The following is a 26496-nucleotide window of genomic DNA, read 5'->3' on the forward strand; positions in this document are numbered from 1 at the left end:
AATGAGTGGACAACAACACACAAATAGCGCAGTGAGCTTCTCTACTGGTCCACTAGTCACTCTGTGTATTGTAAAAAACTCCAAGTTAGCCTTTGAACATACAGAACACAATACTACTCAGAAGAGAACCGGATTTGATGGTTTACCACAGCAGAGCTCTGAACAGACTGTGTGGAATTTTCGGTTTCCCTTCGTATTTATAGGCAACCAGTAGGGGGCACCAAAAACCACCCATCACAGGACAATTACTAAACATGTTTTAGCAAGAATTTCATTTGTATACCTGAAACCCGTTACATATGTGTTTTTTTAATTGATTTATTCGAAACAAAGAAAGCATCCAAACCACATCCTGTGCTGTGACATGCTGCTGTTTTCAGACCGGTTCACATCTTTCATGCGGTCGAGTTCACATGTCTCTGTTTTCAGTTCGCTCTCCGCTGATGCTGTGGCAGCAGAAAGCTTTTAGGGTGCGCTCACCGTCTGCCCCTGCTCTGCCCTGTTTGCCTTTCAGCTCAGGTACTGGAGTAGAAGCGAACGGGAGGAGACGGCCAGCGTGCAAAGAACCTCTGGGAATCAGACATCCAGCGTCATCGGCGGCTTAAGAGGCAGCACGGCGTATCACATCTCAGTGAGGGCCTACAACACGGCCGGAACGGGCCCTCCCAGCACCACCGTCAACGTGACCACCAAAAAACCACGCAAGTACCACACTTAGTCTGAGCTCTGCATCCACTAATCATCAGCATGAATGTCACGTTCTTTGGCGAAAGATTTTAGATTTCCAACTAATTTTGTATTTTAAAAATGACATAACTTGACATTACTTTTCCAGACTCAGATTTCCATGTTTTTTGTGGTGCTTTTCTAACATTCTTGATATTTGAATGCAAAAAATGTCTGAAAAAAGTCCATGGATCTATTTTTCTATAATATTTGGTGATAATGATTCCCTAGCAAGTTGTACTTTCATTATACAGTTAATGTGCTTCTGTTGTTCTTAAACATAACAAACAGTGCTAAAATGCTAGCAGAGTTAGCTAAAATGTTAGATGCACTAGCGCTAAAGCACTAACGCTAAAGTGCTAACACCAACAGGGTAGTTAGAAGAAGTTGAATTTTTGCATCTATTTGTTTATTTAATACCCCTGTAATTTTTTTCTTTGTAACTCACTCACTTGTTTGTGGTTTTCTCAATAACGTTTCTTGGGGAAAAAAGACTATGAGGAGAGGAAACGGAACTGCTTCAGAAACAGTCTTTACAAGTACACAAATGTCTTTAAGAACTCTTAGCCAAGGCGTCAACTCATAGAAACGTTATTTCCAAAACTACCAAGTAAATTAACTCTTTAGAAATTATCTGGAAAAATACGTTTCAGGGAAGCTAGTTGCGCTAAATGTTAGCAAAAAGACTTTGTAAAAAGGTAACTGTACCGTTAGAGGAATCTAAATTCGCAAAGTCAAATATGTGAACCCAATTCCTCACTTAACATTTTTTTAAAAAGCCCAAAAGGATCATGCTGCTGATAGGTGGATGTAAATGTCTGACTCACCATGCGCAGTTTAAATGTCATGCCTTTGTTTGAGGAGAATAATGTGGCCTCTTTGCTGGTAGCTCCCAGCCAGCCTCCGGTTAAAGTCATGTGGAACACATCAAACTCCAAGATCATCCTGAACTGGGAGCACGTCAAAGCCCTGGAGAACGAGTCCGAAGTGACCGGTTACAAAGTGAGCACGTCGCTCTTTCATTTCATCAGAAAGTTCTTCCTCTTGCCATGGCGCGCCCAACTCTCCACTTAATCTCATCTGCAGGTGCTCTATAAGAAGAATCGACACAGCCGGCCCAGCGTCATGGAAACCAACACCACCTCGGTGGAGCTCGCTCTTCCCACCGACGAGGACTATATCATCCAGATAAAGCCGTTTGGAGACGGAGGGGACGGCAGCAGCAGCAAGCAGATCACCATCCCCAAGATACCAGGTCAGTAAAGAGCTAGCTACTGCTAGTGCTATCTAGCTAGCTAGTCCCACGTGGCCCATTGGTCGTGTTACTGCCAGAACAGTTTGATCATTGTCTTCTCCAGATGAAGCCAGAGTAGGAAAAATATCTGCTGGAGGAAAAATGACCTCAGGTTAAATGCATCACCTCGCAAAAGTATTTGTATATCTTGAACATTTCCTGACTGTGTCAATGTTCAACCATTATTTTGTATCTTTTCACAATATTATTTCATAAACTAATAAGGGTGTTAGAGTGAATGAGGCTAAGTATAAACTTTTCAGTTTTTCAATTGTAAAAAAAAAAGAAAATCATGTTTTAATATGTTTAATATGTTTTAATAAAGTAAAAGGAAAATATAAAGGAAGTTAAAATTATAATAAATTACAATCATGCTTGTGACTAGACATAAGCCCATTGCAATAAGCAATTAATGAATTAACCGCATGATAGATTAAATTAAGGGCAATAATTTTCATTCTCACAATTAATATTTTTTGAAGGGCAATTTTGTTTACATAATCTATTGATCCATTTTATTTATGGCTCCTGTTTTGTGTTGGTTTTATATTTTTGTTTTGTTCATTGTTTTTGATCGTTGTGTTTTGTGTTTGGATATTTAGAATATCTTCCGGTGCCACTGGTTTGTACAAAATGCATGTTTATTGTTCTTTAAGAGGGCAAGCTTGCATTATTATGCCATTATGAATATTCTAGTTGTAGATGGTCTGAAAACAACAATATTATTGTTTATAGAAATAATTTCTAGGACAATATATTGTCTAGCAAAATGTGCTATCATTCTTGGTTGTACCGTGACAAATTGCGGGAAACGTTGAAGCAATTTGAATCCTTATCTGTAGATGAAATGCTAGAAAGTGTTTTTTTCCCCTAGTATGGATCCGACTAACATCCTTTCTGCTCTCCGTCCCCCTCCAGGCCCCAACGCGGTGGGCTCGGCCTCCAAGGTCTCCACGCTGTCGGCCCTCAGCACAATAGCTCTGTCTTTTACAGCACGAACATCTTTATGACAAATGGCTCACAGCAGACGTTGCATCTAACGTGGAGACAGCTATCGGGTGGGAACACAAACGCAGCCCACTCCGGTGTAACTAGACCCATTCATTTAGATTTTAGCGGCAGAGGGAAGACACTGACGGTAAAAATGTCCAAGAGAGAGGACAGACAAGGAATCCCTGTCAGCTACACAGGCCAGGTGGAGGAGATTGACCGATGTCGTGACTATGTTGTTACCAAAGCAGCTTTCATAAAAGAAACGTAAAGGAAAAAAAAGTCTTATATGCATCTTTTTGTATGACATGTTGAGCTTTTATAGACTTTTGTTTTCTTAATGGGTTTGTAGATGGCCTTGGCTTCAGGGGTGAGAACAGTTCAATGCATGGAAAATGGCATTGTCCCGTTTTACAGTCAGAAAGTAAAGAACACGATTCAACAGTTCCCCATCTGTCTTTTAAGATAAAACACAACTTATAACTTTGATATTTTCTGCATTCCAGTATATTTAATATAGTCTTTTCATAACGAAAGCACACCATTAGTGCTACACCAGTTTCCACCAAGTTGATATCAAAATTGAAAATGTTAAAAAACAAAAAAGGTAAACCCTCAAATCCCCAGATACATACGAAATACACAAAGCTCTTGAAATTAGATGAGGTGTACTTTCGTTTCTCAAAGACTCTATGTAAACATTGTGCCCAGTTCACATTTTGGGCCGAGGTGTCACTTTTTCAGTGTAAAGGGAGGAGTAGCATCAGACTGTGAACGCTAATGCTTCATAGCCTCATAATCAGTAGCAAGCTGCAAAAAAAGCTAAAGCTAGCTTCAAATGATGGGGATAACCTACTTCAGCTGCTGCAGAGTGAAAACATAAACAATTATTCCTCTGTTACTATTATACTCAAATGACACAAACATTAGCTTATGAAACATTAGCACTCACTGTAATCATTTCTTCTGCCCAGAACAGGTTCAAGAAGCCCGGCTGAAACTTAAATATAGAGTTCTTACAGGTTCTGACATTTTTTTGTCTTTGCTACAGTGGCCACTGTCAGACTGTTGTTCAGTTTGGTACCCTGTAATAACAGAGTTATATCATTGTAATTGTAAACATAAACTGGAATTAATTAATTAATTAATCAAATTAATTAATTGAGACTAAATCTGTGAGCCAAACTTGGAGGATAACGATATTTTAAAGCTGGTTCTGTGTTGAGTAACCAACCGTTTCAAATAAACTGTGTACCATTTCTGATACAAAGAATAGTCAAATATTATGGTCAGAAAGATGTCAGAAGCTTGCTCAGGGTAGCAGTCTTGGTTAGGAGTTTTTATGTAGGGTTCTGTTGAGATGTGATCGTTTCTGACTGACTCGGTCAGCTTTAAATCACAATTGTTTTAAATTAGAATTGTGTGGGATATAAAACTGAAATCTATTGCTTAATAGGTGTGACAAGAGAGATCAAAAACTTTTAATCAAAAGAAAAAACGTCTCTTCATCGTCCTTAACTAATAAAGATTAGTGCCTGATTTTAACGCTGCTGTTTAAGGAATTTTTTAACTCTGAGATTTCCTTGTAATAACTCAGCTGACAGAGGAGAGTCTCATCAGTTTAGTTGGTGTTCTTCAGTGTCCCAGGTCTGCATTCAAACTGCTAAACTAATTTCTCTCAGACCACCTTAAATGGTCTGAGAGAAACCATCCTGAAAACATTTGGATTGCATTTCCACCCGTCATCAAGTACGATCAGACCGCGTTAACGCCACGTCTGAAGCTTACAGTTTTCTCTTTGATTAAACAGAGATTAGTTTCCCAGCTAACACCTAGTGTCATCAAAGCGGAGGCCTGGCTGAGGTATTGGTTGGCGATAGCCACTTAGCAGAACCCCACTTCAAAAACCCACTTCAAAGAACTATTTCTTTTTAAGTTTTTGGTGTCAGAAGTGACATCCAAGATGTGAACGTTTTCAGAATCGCTTTTATGAGCGTGACCTGTCGCTCAGAGCAGTTCCCCTAAGATCTATAAGTAACTTAGTCTTAAAGTCTGAGGTCTAAGCTGTTAAGAGGTGAAGAGAGAGACTATCTGAAGTTTTTTTTGGTTTTTTTTAATGCCAAATCTTCATTTGTTTATCCTCACTGTGCTGCAAAAGATTTGGGTATTCATATACCTGGACAACAATTTTAGAAGTTCAAGTCTTGCTTGCCATCTTTTCTTATGTTTATGAACGAATAGTCCACATGGGGTGTGAACCTTCAATGCACTATTTGTTCCCCTTAAAGGTTAACTAATTATTAGCTAAATGAATCAAAAAGAAGGTTGAGCTGCCATGATTTGGAGCCAGTCCAAGCATTGAGCATGCAGAGGTGGGTGAATCCTCATCAAGGCAGACAGGTAGGGCAGAACTAGACAAGAAATGTTATTCCAGCATTGCTACAATATTTGAGTAGCAATTGCATAAAGTCCCTTGCTGCGGTGCAGTATATGAGTCATTTTGAAGTTCCACCATTTATGTCAAGGAATTTTTTTCAGGATAAGACATAAGGCTTAAGTTATTTATTTATTTATTTAAATCAGCATATTTTAATACATTGTTAAAACTCATAGAAGACTCGCAATAAAGTTAAGGAGTTATGTAATAACTATATGATTCACTGAACCACAAATAATGAGTTTTGGGTAGAAGGAATGATTATGGTGATTTTTGCCTCTTTGAGCATTTATCTTTAAGACTATCAAGTCAAAGTCCAAGTAAAAGCTAAGTGGTTGAATAAAAACCGCTGAGAAATACTAGTTGTAACCATTTTAAAAAGGTAGTTCAGATATTTTGAAGTGAAGTTTTATGAAAATGTTATCAGAAAAGAAAACTCAGTGGTGAAAGTCTGACACTTCATGCTCCCTACAGGAGGGCATGCAGTTTGTGTTCTGTGAGCCACGCAGGACGGTTGTGATTTCATAGTTGAGCGTACCGGTTGCCTGCATTCCTCCTGACAAATTTCTTCATTTCCCACAATCCAAATGGATACTAATTAGCTTAATTATTGCATTGGCTTAGCCCCATGTTTTCCCCGTCCTAGGCAGCCACCGCACATGATAGTGAGGCACAGAATGGTAGTGTAGCGTCCATGACTACTGTTTACGCCGAACCCCAACCTTAGCAGCTCATTGCCTCCTACAAAACATTTCAATGTTCCCCACCGAGCATTTTACTGTGCGACACCGAGTACAGTCATAAAATGTTCCTTTGCGGAGAGACGTGTCCGGCGTGCGTCTGCTTTGAGTCTACCTCCAGTGTGTGTGGGAACCTTTAGTCTAACTGACCCATGTTAGCCACATGAGCCGCTGAAAACAACTCGATCTAAAACTGTTGACATCAATGGCATAAAGCTGTTATTGAATATTAATTGACAAGTCTTACAACTAACAGTTGTTAAGTTTGTTTTTGTTTCCCAGCTGAACAATGTCTACAGTGAGTCAGAGCGTTGTAGGCTACATCTGCTAAGAGTGGTGTTAACTATTTGAGGATATTACAGCAGGTTGTCACCTAGGTAACTGCATGGGACATGCGTCTCTGTGCCTTTTTCAGGTTTTGTACTTGTCCACAAATCTTTCCAAAGGCCTGACGATCAGGGTCGATGCAAACAACTTCATTTTCCTGAGAAAACATCGCAAACCTAACAGTGGTTTCTAATCAAATTATAGATGTTTAATATCTGCTTATATTAGTGTTGGATTCCACAAATCTGATCAATTTTAGTGTGAGAAGCTAAAACAAACTCACACTCTTCCATCCCCTCTAGAGTTTCTCCTCTTTACTGCAAAAAAATTCAATTTTTGTCTACGACAAGTAAAGATACTATTGTTCATTGGTTTGTAGAAATTCTTTAAAAATTCTGAATCAACCCTTTAAAAATAGGCGAGACAGACATTGGAGGCTACAGCATTAGCACATTTTTAGTGCCCATCCTCAAACACCAGAAACCTGATGAAATGTTTAGACAGATCCTGATGACAAAGGTTGGAAAAGCTTGCAGTGCAGGGCCTCTCTCCAGGGCCCTCCACTTTGGCCCCCTGAGCTCCTGATTGCAGGACCCCCGTGGCTGTGTCTCATGCCCCTCATTCTTTCAGTTAGCCCTGGTCTAGAGCTCTTCTTTGCCTTCTGTGTGCCTCATCATATGTTCAGAATCCTCAGGTCCTTAAAGAGCCTTAACTTATCGCGAGAATATCAAAAACACTAGAAGCATAGAACTTTGCAGCGGCAGCGTTGTTCAAGTGCAGGTGGAACGACATCAGACAATGCTAGGTTTGGGTTGGGAGGAGGAAAAGGGAAGCGACATCCTTTGTCGACATTACAGAGGGTAGAAATGGGCAGTTTATGAGACCAGGTGTGTTTTTTTAGGTGGATGTTCTGAATAAAGGACAATGCTGCTGATTTTTTCCTTTCTCCATCGTCTCCTGATGCCATGTGGGACTGCTGCGCTACTCGGAGAACGCTGCGGTCTCATTGTAGCTTGTAATCCAGTTAAGTAGTTTGTAGTACTTTGAAGGGAAATGTACTGTAGGCTACTGGGGATCATGCATCAAGAAATGTGTAAAATACAGTTTTGTACACTTCAGATCATTTATATAAAAAGAAACCTTTCTAAAGAGATGATTTACTCTGTTTTTATGTAAACGACTCTTGTTTCATACTGTAGTTAACTGTTGCTCAGCATGACTGTACTCGTCGTCTCTCTACTGTCCACCCGCAAAGCGACTGAATGGCTTTAGGAACATGTGAGGTCCATGCATCCTGCAGGTCTCTGTATGCTGAACCATTAACAGCCCTGTGTCTATGCTTCTGTCTAAGTCGGCCCTTCAGAGATGTACTGCTTTGACTGTCCGTATGCGCTCCGCAGGAGGCGTCCCTCTGTTGCTGTTTGTTGTTTATACCGTGTGAATAAAGATAACTGATTTATAGAACAACACCGAGCTGTGGGTCTCTTAATACCAACATAAAAATCTACTGCACTGGTTTAGTTTTGGAGCTGATCTCCAATGTCATGGAACGATGTGTAGTGTCATGCGTGGGCATGAATGCCGTTTTTATTTTTTGGCTTTTTATGATTTTGTTTACTGTTTTCAGGTTTGAATGGTTTTTAAAAGAGGAATTTGACTTTAAAGCAATGCCTCGCATTTCCATCAAAGGTACCTGGAATCATTGACCTGTTGGAACATTCCAGCTTTAACCGACCAGCTGTTCATCGCAGGTGAAGTGAAAGTCGGCGATGGTCCTCCTATTTATCTAGCTAGCTACATAAATAGCTATTGAGAGAAATAGGTAGTTGTCTATTTATTGAGATAAATTGGACCAGCTCTGACTTGTTTAACTTCATCTCAGAAGTTTAAACTAGATAAATAGATAACTGGCTATTTACTGAGCTACAGAGACAGGCAGGTAGCTACAAAAAAGTAATCTTAACTCATTCTTTAATCTTTTTGTGTGAAGCAAGTTATTCATGTTTATAACAAAGTGATAAAAACAGGTTTTCCTCACTTTATTAAAGACAGTGTCATTGAGAATGACACACTGACTTTTTTTCACTTCCGCTAGTTACATGTCCTTTCCTTTATGTTTTATCTATTAAATGCATTTGATGTTTGAAGTGAAACAGACAAAGGAGTGATGCTTCAATTATTTTGTCTGTTTCCTCTCAAACACAAAGTGGAAAGGAAGTTCCAAAGTACCTTTTAAACTATTCAGACCAATTAGCCTGAGATGTCCAGACATTTTGGTCTGCTGTTAGGCTTCCATTAGCTCTGCATCATCCAAGAAATGTAATGCAATGTCATTTATTATTCATCTCTTCTCGGAAATGAATTCATGCCATGTTTTTCACATTCTGTCACATTGGAAAAACAAACAATACTTCGTTAGGAGTTTATGTGATAGACCAACATAAGTACGTAAACTTGATCAAATATGGAGAAATTTAAGAAGTTCACTGTATAGTCAGTATACAATCAGTCCCCCTCTAGTTCTATTTTGGACCAATTATCACAGAAATCCTCTAGGAACAAAAAATTGCTACAACAGAAAGTATTTGTCTTCAAAGTACCACAGTTTTTGCATTTTCCTGCAAAAACCTTCCTTCTTATGTGGTTGCAGCAAACTTTGCTGCATCTAATTAATGTAAACGTGGGTACATACAATTATTTTCATTGAAAGCGTGACCTAAATCTTGACATTTTTTTAACAGAATTGACTAAAGTGTGTTATTTATGTTTTTTTCCTATTAATACTCAGAAACAAAATGCAGTTACTTTTAATCCCATTCTTGTTTAGCTCCAGAAAAGCCACTAGATGGCAGCAAGACCTTAGGAATGTCTGGTCTGCTGCTCTGCAGTCATTTCTGCCCATTTTGAACATTAAACATTTTTGCTCATGTTGAATGCCATAGATTTCATAAGAAGGCAGCATGTTTAATGAAAACACATATATATTTCCCCTCATTGTAAAAGCCGAGACACAGTTTGAATCATAGTTACACATTTATTTATGCAGGTTTGTTCCCTGTCGAAACTGAATGCAAACACAGCACATACACGCCACCAAGCACTAGGGGAATGTAGAGCAAACGGCAGTGGAGAACTGAAGGTGGAGGCTGAACGGTACAGCGGTTTGATGGCCTTCGCTGAGTGAACCTCCTGATCCAGGATCTGTACTGCCAGTTTCAACAAAACGCTGAATTCTTGTCCATTCCTAAAGTCAGTAGTTTTTTCTGGTTCGCTTTGTTTCATCTTGGATGCTTTCAGCTGATGAGTGCTCCCATAAAATCAACTCCAAAACTTAAGGCACCCATTTTGTGTTCTTATCTCTATTGCACCTTTGTCCATTAGATTATCACTTTCTGATCCATTCCATTTGCACAAAGAATCCAGACCTTCGTCAGCTCGACTACTCAATGCCTTCACTGAACTCGGCAGCGGTTTCCCCAGCGGTTTGCAGAAGCAAAGTGCTCTCACAACAGTCCAGTGTCATGTGACCGATAGAAAATAAAACAGTAAAATAGAATATACAAGTCAGCAGGTTTAGAACCTCGTTTCCACAGACACGTCTACAGCAGGTCAATGGTTTCGGGCGGGGACGGTGACACGATCACACGTGTTGGGGAAGCTCCTCGCTCCACAGCTGTGTCTCATTACTAGGTTTTGGTTACGCTTCGGTTCATGTGAGGGTTCACAGTTTTCTCCCTTCAGAGGACAGAGGATGGGAAAGACGGCGGCTTATTGCAGAACCTCAGAAGCCGTGCGCCACACCGCCTCGGTTGACAGCGGCACAGAGCTAGAGGGTTAACAGGGGAAGGGGCGCCTCCGAGGGGCCTTTCATGTCTGATTTGTGATGCATAGTATAGTATTAAAGGTCACTCAGAACATATGGATATGTGTGACAGGGCATCTTTATATGCGCTCACCTTTTCCTGTCTGGTTTGACCCTTTTTGCCGCATTACGACCACAGCACTCTGAACTGTGCTGATGTGTTCAAATGTGAGAGAGTCCTAGGGGATTGGAGACTTTTGCACGGCGTTGTATCTTTGGGGAGAACAGGCGGCATCATGTTTACAGCTCCTTTCAAGCAAAAGTCCAAAGTCACATCATAACTGGAGAATTAATCCAACAGAAAGCAAAGAGATCAGAGTTAATCTGACGCTTTTCAACTTTTCAGGGAGTGTTTTCAATAATATGATCCAAAACTAGAAATTATTTTAAACATCACAGTCGCTACTGTTATTTAACACACCTCTGATTAATATTCTCCTACCAGGACTTGGAATTGCGTCCGCTATTCATCATTGTACAAGGTTAGCAGAATAAACATGGTAGGGAATCTGCTAAAGAGTAACATATTTATCATAGGATATAACCAGAACATACTGTGTACTGGACAGACACAAGACTTTCAATTAATGCTAGTTTTGTCTCAAAAAAACCCCCAGAGAATTTAAATAAATGTGGACAAAATTTAGACATAGCTGGAGAGAAGTAGCACACACACCTCCAAATTGCAGGTAAGCTGGAGGAAAAGGCTTTTTTGGGTTGCATTTCACACAACCAAAACATACCTCATACTGGACAGACACAAGACTTTTAATTAATGCTCATTTTGAGCCATGAGATCTCAGAATTTAAATACATATGGACAAACATTAAGGGATCTCAGCTGGCAATTAGTAGCACACACCTCCAAATTGTGCATCACCTGCAGGAAGAGGCTTCTTTGAGCTGCAGTACAACAAAATATGCTTACAGTTAGTGCTGGAGTCATATGGACTGCAAAAACTCAACAACTATAGACAGCTTTCTTAGTGAGACAGGCATGGGTCAGCATGGGGCTTTCATAGCCTGACGACTTTGAATATGACGGCATCATGGGAAAAGTTTAAAGTAGTAAGTAGTAATGTATTTCTCAACTAAATTATTTTTTAAAAACAAAATTAGATTTATAAAAGTGATGAATTGTTCTGCATTAGTTTCCAAACTGGTCATTTCTGCAAGTGTGCGCCAGGAGGCTGACATGAAAAGTATTTAACTTTGTTAAATCATAACGGAGGAAAATTTCACTGTTTTTGTTTTCTTCAAACTGCAAAGTTTTAAAACCTTTTGTAGCTCGATGGCCATAACCGGCCCATGCCTAGCGACGTCTCTCTAAGATGCGCTAACCTCCAGTGTATCAGCATCCAGACAAGTCCAAGAGAACAAAAAAGATCACTGCAATGTTCAAAAAACACAAGAAGTTCAGGTTAAACCAAAGTCAAGTAAGTAAAAAGTAAAAATATACCATCAAATGTGTAAAACTTAGAACACTTAATATTTATATTAAAAATTCCTCTAGAAATCCTAAGACAGTGAGCAGCGCTGCCTTTGTTGCCGTCACCTAAAGCTAAACAGTCATGTTGGGATGAGGATGTTTGGTTCCTGGAGGCTGGACCAGAACCAGCAGCCCAACCAACCGTCAGCGTTTCTACGGGCCGCGTCTCTGCAGAGCTTTAATATGTGTTTTCATTCCCTCTGCTATTATTATTTGAATCATGCTGATTATAATCATCTGATATAATTCATAAACAGGCAAACACTGAACATAAATTAGATCCTCTATAGGTAAAAATGTAAAAAGCTAATAAGACAGCAGTTTATTGAACCGAAGCGAGGAGGAGGAAGTGACGGCAGACGTTCAAACAGGAAGCAGTTCCATTTCTGAGGTGGTGGGGGTGTCCGATTCGGCGCTGAATCTTCCAAACTGAAGATGGTTTCTTGTTCTCAAAGGAGCTGGGGGGCTTGAATGGTCCTGGAGGGGGTTGGGGGTGAGTGGGGGGTGTCCAGGCCGGGTCACAGTTGGTTTAGTCTAAAGGGACAGGAGGGGAGATCTGCTGCTTCATGGAAGGCAGTTTGTTCAGGTGTCTGTGAGTCACAGAAGGAGGGGTGGGGGAGGCGGGGGCAGAAGGGTGGTGGCATGCTGCTTGGTGGGGCAGGAGACTCTGCTGAAGGGTCCTCTCCTGCCCCCTCACCCCCCATTTCAGAGGCCATCATGTCCTGGGATCAGGACTGCAGAGAGACAAAAATGAAGAACCTGAAAAACTTTGCAGAAGGTTCTGGACAGTGTTTGATGTTTTCTGTGATTCATTCTAACTTCCTTAAAGGGGCAGCATTATGTATTTGTGATGACATAGTGTCATCATAGAGCACAATCAAGTAACTCTGTAACCTTCAATTGTTATAAAAATGCTGTATATATCAAATATGATTTAAAGCTACAGTCTATAACTTTTACAAATATGTTTCCTTCTGTATTTGTTCAAACTGTCACCATGTTGTGACAGTTTGTTATGAAAGGATTGATCTCCTGTCTGAACACACTGCAGGTGTGTTTTTGATGAGGGAATAACATTATAAAAAGTTGAATTTACATAATACTGCCCCTTATCTGTAACACTGGGCAAAAAGATGGATGGAATATCTAGACAACAGAACAGAAGAGGTAAAGAGGTAAACATCTACCTCTGTTCTCCGCTGCTCCTCTGTGGGAGACTCTGTTTCCCTGATGACCACTGCTTTTGTCACCAGCATGTCAGGATGCTGCTGCTTGGCCTCCTGGATCGCCATGGCGAGCGCCTGGAGCCAGAGAAACCCCAACACACCGATCAGCATTCTCCAGCGCTCTCAGACACACAGAGCAGATGTCTCCAGGACTCTGTCTCTCACCTGATGCTGGTCCACATCGTCGTCTCCAGTGATTATGATCCTCTTCTCGATTCTGGTCTCTGAGTAGCCTCCTTTTACAGTCTGGAGCGCACAGAACCACAAGGGTCAGGCAAAATGCAACATCACACTTAATGAAAAGTATTCAACCCCCTTAGGCTTTTTCCACATTTTGTCACATTACAACCACAAACTGGAATGTATTTTACTGGTCAGCAAACATAGCTAATGTCAAAAAGAACTATTTCACAATTGTGGTGTTAAGTCATTAAATAACAAGCGAGGCCATCATCCTCGTCTTCTTTGTTATTTCTGCCAGTAGTAACACCTGGTTGGTGATCAACAAAAGTGTTTCCATTGCAGTTTTGCAGAGTACATTAATTTTGACATGGCCAAAAAAAATCACCTCATCCTAGCTTATCGAAAAACATGATTTCTTTCTTTTTTCTTTTTAATTAGCATGTTTCCATTGCGCAAATTTATTTCGGGGATTCCAGTTTGGGCAATTATATGATCAATGGAAACACAGTTCATGTCTCAAGTCAAGTTCATTTCACCCTACACCTCACCCTGAAAACATGGTGGTGGCAGCATCATGCCAGTAGAGATTTTACACATCTATTTGAATGAACACCTCACATTTCACATTTCTATTTGTAGGAAATCTTTGAAATCCCTCCACCATTTTCTTTCTTTTATTTTGCACACTTTGGTGTGTCATTATTTCTTGAAACATGTGGCTGTGACACGACAAAATGTGACAAAGTTCAAACTGTTGAATTCATGTCCTGCCCCACTGATTCATGTCATGTTTTAAATATTTCAACACATCATTATCTTTTCAGAGATCAAAACAAATCCTCATTGTTTACTCTTCGAGCAGAATTACAAACGGGGAAAATGATGTAATAAATAGTGGCTTGAAGCAAAAACAACTGTATCCTGTGTTATCTAGGAAACAGATTACCATTTCATTTTAGAAAGGAACTGTTTCACTGTGATAAAGGTTCAGTAATTGAGGACACAAACACAGTGTTACCTTGGTAACTTGTGTCGTGGTTGCTGAGGTGATGCTTTCAGCTGTGATGGTCAGAGGGGACACAACAGACTCCCTCCCTTGTGGACTAGCTTTTACCTGCAGCACAGTAATTACAGAGCAGTCAGAACCACATATTCAATGGTCATGCACATCTGCTAGCCAAAATGATAACATCTGTTACATAATCAGCTGGTGTGGTTCACTTTCACACTACACTGTCAAACAAAATAAACCCTTTGAGAAGCCTGTTCCCCTCCTTATCTGTGGGGGTGCTCCTCCAAGAACCACTGAAGGAAACAATGCTAGAAGCTCTGAGGAAGACACAGCACAACTTCCTTCTTTATAAATTTACACAAAAATGTGGGCATGTGATTCAGATTGTGCTAAAATTGTGACAGAGCAGCCAGAAAAGAAGCAGAAAAATTCACGTTTTAGAAAGCTCATTCACATCATGCTAGTTTTCACACTGAAACCGAGTTGTGGAGACGTCTGACAGTGTGATGGTATTAATCCAGCACATACAGGATGATCCATTGATGGGGAATTTCAAATCAGTTGCTGAAGTTAAGGCTTTAGCAGTACTGGGCTAATTTTTCTTTTAGCGCTTAAGTGATTTCGCTAACTCTGAAAAGATTTTGTGCACCTATCTGCCCCAAAATACATTTTCCTGATCAATTCTAAAGAGCTAATTTAATTAGTTTTTTTGTAATCTTTCAGTTGAATAAAGTGACATCTGAGTTGAAGTTTTGGTTATCGACTTTTAGTAATTCTACAAGTAGGCAGATGTTTTCAGAATAACAAAAAAGGAATAAAGTAAATCAAGGACAACATATAACGTTGTTGTAATAACATGGTTGAATTTAGTGCAATAGCATTAGCTTCCTCTCAAAACCATATTGGTATAGCACTTTAGCATTAGCAAAACTCATTTTTATGATTAGCAATTCAGGGCTAGCATGGCTAACTGTATTAATTGGCGCTGTCCACCAATGTTTTAGCTTCCATAACACAAGTAAAGTACTTACTTTACTTGTAAAGTAAAGTAAGTAAAGTACTTACTTTACTTGTAAAGTAAAGTAAGTACTACAAAGAACCAAACAAAGAAGAGGGTCATGCTGACCCAGAAACTGATTTTTTTTTTAAATTTACTTCATTTAAAATATTAAGCAATACAAACATATAAGTAGCTAAATACCACTAACTCTCACTAGAGTTCAGCTTAGTTCAAAGTCAATCAGTTTGTATCACCAGGTCTATAACTAAATAGATTAGTTCTCTAAGATATTATTTCGATTTTTTCCTCCAGTTCCAACCTCATGTCCACATATCCTCACGTTTTGATCCTACAACACCAAAGTCAAACCCAAGGCTTTAAATCGTCCATCTGGATGTTTGGTCTTCATGTTTTACATATTCCTAAATGTGTTTGTGTTGTCAAGAAAATCCGAGCTCATCCCACTTCCCCATGCTGGAGATTTTAGTTTAACAGTAATAATAAATAAAGTTATCTTTAAAATGAATCACTCAAGTGACATCTAGGCCCAACAGTAGACTTAAGTGTCAATAAAATAAATCTAGTTGTGTGTGTTGTTTTTGTCTCATGCAAACTTTGCTTTAATTCTACTTTTTTCTATCTAATCATAAGAAATCATAGTCAGTCAGAGAGAGTCATTAAACAGGAAAAGCAGGTTTCCTGGAAAAAGAGGAAGTTTCCAGCCTGCAGATTTATAAAAATAGCTGAGACTATTCCTTAGTTTAAAGGTAAAGTTTTAAAGAATGAAATCTAAACATTATTAGTAATTGGATAAGATTCAAAGTAAAATACTTATATTAATATTGGTTTACTTGTAATAATACTTACACTTATATTTGTGGGAACACTTACAAGAAAAACAAGTAACTGTAACTTTAGTAGTAAATAATTAGAATCATGTATTATTCTTGGTTTCTTTTCAGAAAAACATCTGTAATAACTCACATTAAGATCATAATAAGAGTAACTAATAAGTTATGGTTATAAAATCATAAATGAATGATAGATCAGAGAAGCTGAAGAAAATAAATGTGATATAAGTTATGGTTATAAAATTATAAATGAATGATAAATCAGAGAAGCTAAAGAAAATAAATGTGATATAAATGTGATTTTGACATTGAACTTGAAATGGTGTAAAAAGGTGTAACTGCAATTAAACATCACTGATATGTTGGAGGTAGAGAGTAGGTGAAAGGTTGTGCAGGCAATGGGAACAGGTGGTTGAGCAACCCTGAGACATTAGCACAGACATCAGGACATAATGTCTGTAAGACAGTGATGGATATGAGATCATCTGTCTAAGCAGTCAGCCAATTAAACAAGCACAGCAACAGTGCTAGCCAATGAAAACGCACCAAAAGGTGGATAAACCCTATATAAGGTGGGTGCAAAAGAGGAACCGTTCGTTGGATCCTCCGGGCAGCTTCGAGCCAAGATCGAGATGGACAAAGAACTCTGCAGCTGAAGAAGAGCCGGGGCCACAGAGCCGAAGACTGTCCTGCACATGGAGACCAACCCGTCAGGCCCACAATCTGTGGCTTCGAATCACACTTCTCTCATCGGCTGGGTTCTGACCCCAAAGACAAAGATGAAGACAAAGACAAGGAAGAAGAACTGGTGCCTTTTTTCCTGCCAGCACCAAGTCCTGTGTGACCTCACCATCCATGCGGAGAAGAAGCTCATCAGACCTACAGAGATCCCTGCCTTCGCCGATCAACATCTTCCTCCTGCTGCAGCACCTTCTTCATCATCAAGCCAGGTCTGGGGTTCGAAACGCCAAACTCCGTCCGTCTCTCTCAAAGGTTCCCTTTTTTAGTTCTCAGTGTCAGCAGTAGGGAAAGATAGACTAGATGATTGATTTTACTTATTTGATTATTTCTGCTACTGAATTAAGCTGTACTGACCCTTGCAAAAATGCCTTACTAATAAAATATTTAGCATAAAGAAAATCTAAAGATGTTGTGGACATTCAGTTAATGAGTCACCTTAAAGTTCTTTGATGGTTGTAAAATAGCTATGATGTTTGATTCTGGAGAGGAAAAAGTGGAAAATGTTTTTAGGTTGCTGGTAGCCCATATGTAAAACAACATCCTTGGGACTCGCCCGAGTCACTAAAACCTACCTGGTTCAATAACAAATGCAAGTTGCAAAATAGAGAACGAGCGACCGTTAACAGGTGTGCTCTGTGAAACTAGTTGGCTGTAGGCTGCTCAGTCTGGCTAATTCACAGGGGGAAGAAGGGTGGGACACCTGGATGTAGGCCGTCAGATAACCAGGCGAATCGTTTCTCGAAACCAGCTTAAACAGAGTTTACTTCAGTTCTGGACAGGGTAAATCCCAGCAGATTTAGGAAACTCAACGGACCCGTTAGACGGAGAGCTGGTAGCACATCTCCCCTCTCAGAAGAGGAAGTACGAGAGTGAGAGAGTAGAGACAGAAAGGAGGGGGGGGGTGTTGCGCAACAACAGTGTGCATCTTTTTTTTGTTGTTAAAAGTGACGGTTTCAACAAATAGAAGTAATTGAAGGTAAAGACAAGCGATTACGCAAAAACAGAACAATTATACAGAACAATGTGTTAGCTCAAAGTCATTCAAGCATTTATTTGTTGAAATTCATGACCAGAGTCATTACGGTGACAGTAAGTAACAATTGTGTAGCTCGCATGAGGCGATTCATTTGGACACTCGCTCCAATAAAGGTCAAGACTACAGCAGCGGCAGCACACAGACACATAAATTACTGTCAGTGTGATGGATGTCCTCTACAAAGACACTTACAGGGGAGCCATTTTCTTTGGGAGCAGCAGGAGTTTCCTGGGAGCTGACAGCTGCAGGGCTCTGAAAGGGAGAGAAAGAAGTGGTTCTGATGAAGGCCGATACCAGCACCATGACTGCTGCATGCAAAAAGAACAGCACTGGTTTGTTCCCCACAAAGACCAGCACTGATGTGCAAAAATAAATAAAGAAGTAAATAATCTGGTCAACATCTAATGATGAAGGGTAGTATATAAATTATATTTAGAGTTTTTGTGTCTTTCTGTGACTTATTTAAATTATGTAGTAATGCTTTGTTTAGCCGATGGGGAGTATTACAGTTTGATGAACTAGTCAAATTTAAGACAGCACAAATGAAATATGAAGCCAGAAATGGTACAGTATGCTCCCTAAAAATATTCAGAATCTGTTGAAGGAAATAGGTGGGAGATATGATCCAAGATGGAAATTTAACGTAAAACCACCAAATATTACATTAAAAATAATGAGTATCTGTCTTATTGTGGTATTAAGCTGTGAAATCTTAAACTAAGTAACATAAAAGGGAATTAAAACACAGAATGATTGAAAGCTGATCTGACTGAAACCTTTGTGATGGCAATTTACTCACGTTTTAATCTTTCTGTTTTTTCATTCCTCTTACTTCTCTTATATGGATTTAATTGTTGATTCCGTTAACATTTCTAATACTAAAGCTGTGAAGAGTGAACATACTGTAGTTTCTTAGTATTAAACTAATGATGGTAAACACATATGAGCTGAACAGCTTCAGCCTATATACCATTTTGATCTATACAACACTTATGAATTATTTTTATTTGACTTTGTTTGAGTTTCTTTATTTTGCAGTTGGAATGTTTCTTAAACACTTATAAATAATATGTATTTTCAATTCTTACAACAAAATCTTTTTTATATATATGTTAAAATAATGTTTAAATGAATTTTGCCAGTTTCAGGTCAAAGTCGTTCCAAAATAACAAGAATAAATCTTGTTTCTGCCTTGGATCTACAAGCTTTAGGTCAGAAGCTATTAAGCTTACCTCGGGTCAATACTTGGTGATTTTGGATTGTCAGATCCTGGGAAATGAAAGGCTCCTAAATGATTCACTATGTTTCACAGTTGGTTGGAAGGCAGAGTTCAAAATATTATGCAAACCTTTTTTGTTGGGTTTGTTGATAATGAGATTATTATATCAAAGCTGCACAAAGTTAAGTTAGAGTTTGACTCTAGATGGTTGTGCTATCTTATGCTGGTGTCAGCTGAAAAATTTAAGAAAGTTAATCTCAAGAGAATTCCTTACCAAAAAATAAATAAATTACATTTTAACATAAATCAGAAGAAGCTCAATTCAAAACAAATTACAAATGTTTCAAATTTCTAAAGCTCTGTCTTAAGTTTGCTGAGATGTGTACATTTTCAAGACTACTAATGTAAAAAAAGGCTGCCTTTAATCTGGAAAGTCCTATAAAGTGCTTGTAGTTGTTAATGAGAGCTTGGCGTTAAAATCACCCAAAACATATTTCAGTGCATCTAAAAAGAACTTAGACTATTGTGGAAAAGTGCAATATTTCTCACCAGACATCTCAGAAAATGAAACTCATATATTATGAAGAATATGTCACTCACAGGCTTTGATTCTTGTAATTCTGATGATTATGGTTTATGGACAATTTAGATGATTGCATTTGTAACACTTAATGTTTATCATGTGCAAAAATATGACTTTTTTCCCCCTTTAATTTCATCTTCAAAACGTCGTCCGCAGAAATTCAACTGCTGAAACTTGCCTGCAAATGTCCGGAGCAACCAGAGCAACACAAAGCAACCAGAACTAGATCTAGACAAATGTCTATTAGCCAATCACATTGCACTCCTTTATTCAAGTGTCAAACAGTTAGCTAGTTAGTGCAGCTACCTCGACATACTGGTGTCACGTAATCAAAGAAGAGTAATTTGATTGGCTAAAAGTCATAATTCTGACTTCAAACTCAAAATATTCTAATTCTTTGTTAATAATTGTCAAAATCCAAATAAATAATCAAACATTCTTAGGTGGATGTAAATTATGTTGCTAGCATATAAAAACAATAACAACTATTTCTTGCTTTTACTAGGATCTCTAAACATGCACTTTGTCCTCACTGAAAACCTGTCCCAAATTGTTTTGGTAGATTTGAGTTTTAAGATTAGATTTGTCTGGTGGTGCATAAAACAATTTAAACAAAATTCTGAGAAAGAAAGTCAGAATTCTGAGCTTAAAGCCAGAATTTTACATTTAATGTCAAATTAATCTACTTGCTTCCTGTAAAGTGTAAGTGTTTAGAAAAGCACTCTAAAAATGAAATGCATTAACATTACTGTAAAAAGTCAGAATTTGGAGAAATAAACCTGAATTCTGAGAAAAAATAGCAAAATTTTGAGATTAAATACTATAAAAATTAAATGAACTTTTATTATTACTGTTATTTAAAAAGTAAAAATTCTGAGAAAATCAGTTTTTCTCTTTTTGTGTGTGTGTGTGTGTGTGTACCTAAATCCTCTTTTGTGCATGTGGAAGGGCATTGAAGAGTTCAATTTCAGACCATGTTTTTCTCTTTGTTATGTATCTAGATAAAGTGAAAATGCTTGTGCTGATATTATAAAACTTAACCTACAATGAAATCATATTTTTCTACCTAGTTGTATGTTATAAAAGCAAAAATATGTGATGTTTTTGTGTAGAGAAGTTTGACTGTGTGACCTACACAGGCTGTTGTAACGCGCACAAACTGATCTTTGTGAAATATCGCCCTCTGCTGGCCAACCGACCTTACTGTAGATCTTTATCTGCCTATAGATTATCTCATCCTCCATTTACTGTGCGCGCGCGCAGAGCACTCCGCTTACTCCGACAACCTTAAAGCAATGACTCAGCACTTCAAAGCTCCTCTCTTCATCATCTCCTGAGCTCAGCCACACCATTAGCTTGACTGGCTAAAGAGCCTGGCCCTGATTCCATTTTAATAAGGCACCTGCGGGACAGCCGGTCCGCGCTCACTGCTCTGCTTCCGGAGATGAATGGCAGTCTCAGCTGCTTTCATCCTTCTCATTAATATACTGTCAATACTTTAATCATGCCTTAATGATTCTATTACGCTCTCCATTTCTTTGGGAACATGGCTGCCGTGAGCTCCCTGGAAGAGGAAGAAAAAAAAAAGAGATTCTTTCTATAGTCAAAGTCCCAGGCTTCCACCAAGCGCACGTCACGCAGCAGTGTTTCCCTGATTGGCTTCTGACTACTGGAGCGGATGATGCGAACCGACCTCAGCAGCTTTAACCCTTCCTAAGGCCTAATATTTAAGATTTCATTTATAAAATATGTCATTCATGAATGTATCATTAGAAAAGTAACACTGTGCAAAACAACTTTAAATTATTAAAGCATAGTTAAAAAATACTTTCTCACTTTTTTAATATTGGGCTTTCAGCCCATGCAGTAAAATATCAGGCAACCTATTTAATGTCATATTTCAAAATATATATAGATCCAACCCCAATAATCATAATACTTTGTATTATGTAAAAGTTTATAATGTAGTGCAAAACGCAGGTGAGTTTTGAAACCTTGTTTATATGTACTTAATAATAAATAGTTTTAGAAAATCTTATGTTGTCTGTGTTTTACGACGTCCTCTAAGGGACATGAGAAAAAAAATATTTTTCCTTACCTCGCAATACTTTTGCGTTCTCTCGCAATAATGATCAGTTAATACAGTATGACTGAATACTGAAAGTCTTTCTTATGGCGGCCATCGTACTTTCTGCTATTATATAAGGTGTGAGGTTTTTCCATGTAAGTTAATATCTCGTTTGAGGTATCTGAAGTTTTTTGGGTTTTTTTTGGATAGAAATGCACCACAAACCTCTGTGCAATAGCACAACAGTCCAAACATAGGCTTTCCATCTCCCTTCTAAGATGTAAACCAATTTTCCGTAAGAAGGAAAGAAAGAAAAACTCCATCCAATCTATTTGGACTATTTTGAGTTATTTTCACAGGGCAGTAAAGTCATATCTGACCATTTTGATTGTTAATAAACAGCCGTTTTCATGTGCAGTTCCATCTCAAACTACACTGACATAAACACGCAGTGAATAAATCGATCTTCAATATGTTTTTGCACCAGAGATAAGAATACATAAACACGTTTTCACTTAGGCTCTATAAATGTGTATATATTTGAAATTTTAAATTGACATTTGTGACTGTAAACAAACTAGACATTGTGAATTATTGAAAAAGTATTGCGACGTAACGCAAAATAAAACTTTTTCTCCATGTCCATTAGGGACCTCTATAGTGTTTAGATCCTTCCACCATTCTTCTTATTTTATTGATTTCTTTTTTGGGGGAAAAAATAATTTAGTTTCTTGACATAGTTTGACAACCAGAGTTACACACAACAGCTGACAATTTTCTGAAACAAACGCAAAAAGAATAGGAAAACATGAAGGGTGGCGCTTTCTCACATCCCTGCATGCTCAGAAACTCAAAACTACAACCGTTTTCTAAACAGTAAACACAGCATTATCCTAACCATTAGGGATTACATGTTCATCTATTATATAAAATCTAAATAGTGGTTGTAGTAGGACAAAATGTGAAAAAGTTCGAGGGCGTGTGAATACTTCTGCGTACTTGTGGTGAAACATCCGTGATGTTTTGGTGAACCTCGGATCCGTTGGTGTGCGTCTCGGTCCGGGTGTCGGCCCGCTTCAGCTTGTGGGCCACACTCACAGCACTGGCATCTTTCCTGGCCACTGGAGGCTGTGGAATGAACACACAGTAAACTTACTACCGACTGCAGCCAGTTGTTTCCCCTCGCTATTAAAAAACCAAACAAACAGAAAAACACTTTGTTTGAAGGCACAAACTGTAAAACACTTTTTTTATTAGGTGCTTCATGCAGAAAATAGCAGCAAATAATGTAAAGATTCAGTGGAATGTTGAGTTGAAATAAAAAAAGAGAAGAAACAAGGTTTTGAATCAAACCGGGAAAAAATGAAACATAATGAAATAGTCAAAAACAGAAAATGCTAATAAATAAAACATAAGAATAAGAATGGCAGCATTTCCAGCAAGGCGGGATGAATCCAAAATGTGATGATGAGGATGAGGGATGGTGCCGCTCATCTGTCTACCTCATGATGGGTGCCCTCCTCAGGAAGCCTGTCCTCCATCGGGAACTTATCCCTGGAGCCCATTAAGCGGGCCGAGTAGAACCTGGAGGTCTCCTCAAAGTCCTCCCGTCCGACCTCTGGCTGCCGCTCTCGCTCCCCAAACTCAGACCCGCCCTTGGAAAAGTCCTCTGTCCCAGAATGGAGGTCTGTGATGACGGTAAAGTCCACCTCTGCCTCCAGGCTGGACGTGGAACTGACCGTCATGCTGGAGCATTTTCGCTCGATGCCCAGCTGGGTGTCCCTCATGGAGGCCACCGTGTCCCGCTCCTGCTCCTCCTCTGAGGCGAGGCCCGGTAGAGGCCTCCTCTCCCCGGACTCTTTCTGGTGTGAGCACAGACAAAGGATCGCCTCCGTGTTATCACATGACTGTTGTGGTTGATGGACATGGTGGGGAGTGCAATCCTGTAGTTGCACAGGGACTGGATGATGCATTTGATGAAGGGTCCGAACACAGAGTGCATGCAATGAAATAAGAGCAAATGAAAAATACGTGCAATGAAGGATTATCAGATAAGAAGATGGGGCTGGGGGAGGATCCAACACTTGATTTGAAATTTACGAAGCCTGTGAGGTGACATGGGACATCAGACTGGCTCCAAAGAAACTAATATATAATTTCTCTACTAGCATAGTAAAAAAACAACCATCTTCCACTGTGAAGAGAGAAGTGCCTATCCAAACGAGGTGGCTGTTAATGTTAATTCAATATTTAGAAGCATGACCAACACGGACTGAACGGCTTCCTTCACTTCCTCCGCTTCCATTGCTAAAGCAGCCTACAATTCTAAAACAGTGTAGAAAACGACAGCCAATCTGGTAGAAATCCGACGAGAGAAATTCAAGTGAACGGGAGAAAGGTGTGAAGCAGGTGTAACCCTCTGGGTTCCCAGAAATGTGTGTGTTATTGTTGTTTTAAAAATGACAAGGTTAACAAATTTACTGTATGTAAATTAATATCTTAAAGTAAGATGTAATTCCCAAGTCTTATGGTGGGAGGTGAAATGAGTATGAGTTCATTAAAAAGAACTTAAACAGACGTAAAAGACTTGTTAATATGTGTTGTTAAAATGTGGTGTTCTGTTACTTTAAGAACGAACCATACGGTATAGTTTATATGAAAAGTAGAGTTCAACACGAGGAGTGACAGACAAGAGTGCTGTGTATACGTTTGCTATTGGGTGATTGCTATTCTCCTGAAATCTGATTGACTGGGGGGCGGGACAAAGGGGAGAGCGGAAAACGAAAAAAGAAGAGAGAGGACGTCAAGGATGAGACTCGGTGAAGAGTCGCTGGAACTTTGGGTGAAGAGTCGTGGAGGAAACACTTGCTCGTTGGTGAAACCATGAGTCGTTGGACAACCGCCTAAGGACCGCGAATGGACCGAGAGTGACGCGTTCGGTGAGCTGAAGGCCGGGGTTTTACCAAGGAGACGGTGGACCCGGAGAGACCTGCTGCACCTGCGTTGGGCCGCGGTTTGGATTTTCCTCGCCTTCGTGGATAACGTAGTGCGGGGTTCGACTGCTTTCAGGAGACAGGAGTCGTCGGGAACTTACCTACATCAGTCGCTGTGGGTTGAGGACCCGGGGTGAGTGGAGTCAATATCAGGCCTGCAACGGGGGGTTTTAATGACTATTTTGCCGGCTTTTATTTGTTTTATTTTGTTTAGTGGGCCCACTCATTAACACTGGCTGTTATTGTATGTACATGGTTATAAAAAGTAAGAACTCATATGTGTTCCGGAATGTTCTAAATAAGTTACTTCAGAACTCTTGAGGTGGTTAACACAGAGGGAGAGTCCCTATTTATCAACCTATAGGTTGATAAAGCCTTGTGTACTTTTATTTGTCATTTGTGTTAATATTTCTAAGGGTAAGGTCTAGATACGGTTCCCACAGTGATACCTGTGGTGTATTTTCATTTCCATTCTTGAGTTAGTAAATAAATTCTTTATCCTTATCAAGTGTCCTTATTAATGGGTCAGACCTACTCAGTTTCACTGGCTGGACCGTGGGGTGTTACAGTAAGCTTTACGAACCCTGAGCGTTAAATCTAGCATAGATGACAGAAAGCGCTACACAAGATTTAAATCAAGCGGAATAGCACAGGAAGGCAATGGCCAGGCTACTGAGATAAACAGGCAGATATGGACACATACATTTTTTAAGCGTTCTTTTGCAGTTTACTAATGTAAGTAAAAGAAAAAAAGCTAACCGGAAAGGGGAAATAAACGTTGTATTGTATAACAGGAACATTGTGCCTTAGGTTCCATGCTGGCACTCTTAGCTCTAAATGTGGAGATAAAATGCAGCCAATTGCTCACAGTATGAAGTCATGATGGAAATGAATGATAGCAGCACATTAGGCTGGTTAGACGATGCAGCAGCTCAGCGTGTGTTCAGAGGAGCAGCGTGTTGATCTGCTGAGCTTCTGGGAAGCTGAGTAGCAACTTCAGAGGACAAACATGGTACAACACTGCTATCAACACTACCTAAGTTACTAAGTTATAACTTATATTACCAGTCAGAGTTTCTGTGGTCCATATCCAATCTCCAATAATTGTGAAGCTTTGACCTGTTAATAATGCCGTTAGCCTAAAACAATTTCTGTTTAAGAATTATATTACAAAAACTGCAATGCAAACATTTTAATTTCTAGCCTTTTCATGTGACTGGTGATTAATTATTTATATCAGGAGCAAAAGGGAAATTGCACAACGAGTGAAATTGATTACAGAGAGGAGATTTGAAAGTAGCTTTAGCATCTTGCATGGTAATTACCATGGCTAGCATGACTAAAACAGCACTCTGTACTTACGAGATTATTACCTCTTCTCTAAGATTATTAAAATTCTGTCAATATATGCATCATTTTTAATAACAGTCTGGCTAAAATATCAAAAGGATAAAACTTACAATACATTCAGCCTTCCTGTTGTCGGCTAAAATTTTGCTTTTTCTCATTCTGTCACATCCAAAATTAAACACAGGCTTGTCTCGCAATGTCATAGGAAGCTTTAATTAGTTACTATTTCCTTTTAAATTGTGTTTTATAGCAACTTGAGTTAATTAATATGCGTCATAAAAAGACGCATATTCTGCTAGACAGCTAGCAGAATACTCTGTATTTTGAATTTCATTTCAAAATACAAATTAAAAAGTAAAATAAAATGCA

General features: G+C 39.1%; 2 protein-coding genes and 1 long non-coding RNA gene across 12 annotated transcripts in view; 2 read left to right on the forward strand and 1 right to left on the reverse strand.

Annotated features, from left to right (window-relative positions):
* Window positions 1–7983, forward strand: part of cntn4 (contactin 4) — a 227757-nt gene extending 219774 nt beyond the window's left edge. For both annotated transcript variants that reach the window (XM_028023527.1, XM_028023528.1), the window contains exons 20-23: window positions 515–701; window positions 1616–1728; window positions 1813–1981; window positions 2939–7983. In XM_028023527.1, the coding sequence (XP_027879328.1) occupies window positions 515–701; window positions 1616–1728; window positions 1813–1981; window positions 2939–3030 (561 nt within the window). In that variant the 3' untranslated portion in view covers window positions 3031–7983. The remainder of the gene's footprint in view (window positions 1–514; window positions 702–1615; window positions 1729–1812; window positions 1982–2938) is intronic.
* Window positions 7984–9528: 1545 nt separating this feature from the next.
* LOC114148877 (band 4.1-like protein 1) overlaps window positions 9529–26496 on the reverse strand; it is a 105685-nt gene continuing 88717 nt past the window's right edge. For 7 of the 9 annotated variants that reach the window (XM_028024372.1, XM_028024373.1, XM_028024374.1 and 4 more), the window contains 7 exons: window positions 23287–23646; window positions 22784–22912; window positions 18107–18166; window positions 14293–14388; window positions 13257–13337; window positions 13053–13166; window positions 9529–12599 (listed from right to left, as the gene is read on the reverse strand). In XM_028024372.1, the coding sequence (XP_027880173.1) occupies window positions 12594–12599; window positions 13053–13166; window positions 13257–13337; window positions 14293–14388; window positions 18107–18166; window positions 22784–22912; window positions 23287–23646 (846 nt within the window). In that variant the 3' untranslated portion in view covers window positions 9529–12593. The remainder of the gene's footprint in view (window positions 12600–13052; window positions 13167–13256; window positions 13338–14292; window positions 14389–18106; window positions 18167–22783; window positions 22913–23286; window positions 23647–26496) is intronic. The other 2 variants (XM_028024376.1, XM_028024380.1) reach the window with 1 other exon arrangement.
* Window positions 23653–25787, forward strand: LOC114148879 (uncharacterized). The gene is made up of 2 exons (XR_003596369.1): window positions 23653–24193; window positions 25406–25787. It is a non-coding gene; the product is annotated as an uncharacterized LOC114148879 (long non-coding RNA).

Source organism: Xiphophorus couchianus, chromosome 7 (genome assembly GCF_001444195.1).
Source record: "Xiphophorus couchianus chromosome 7, X_couchianus-1.0, whole genome shotgun sequence".
Lineage (NCBI taxonomy): Eukaryota > Metazoa > Chordata > Actinopteri > Cyprinodontiformes > Poeciliidae > Xiphophorus > Xiphophorus couchianus.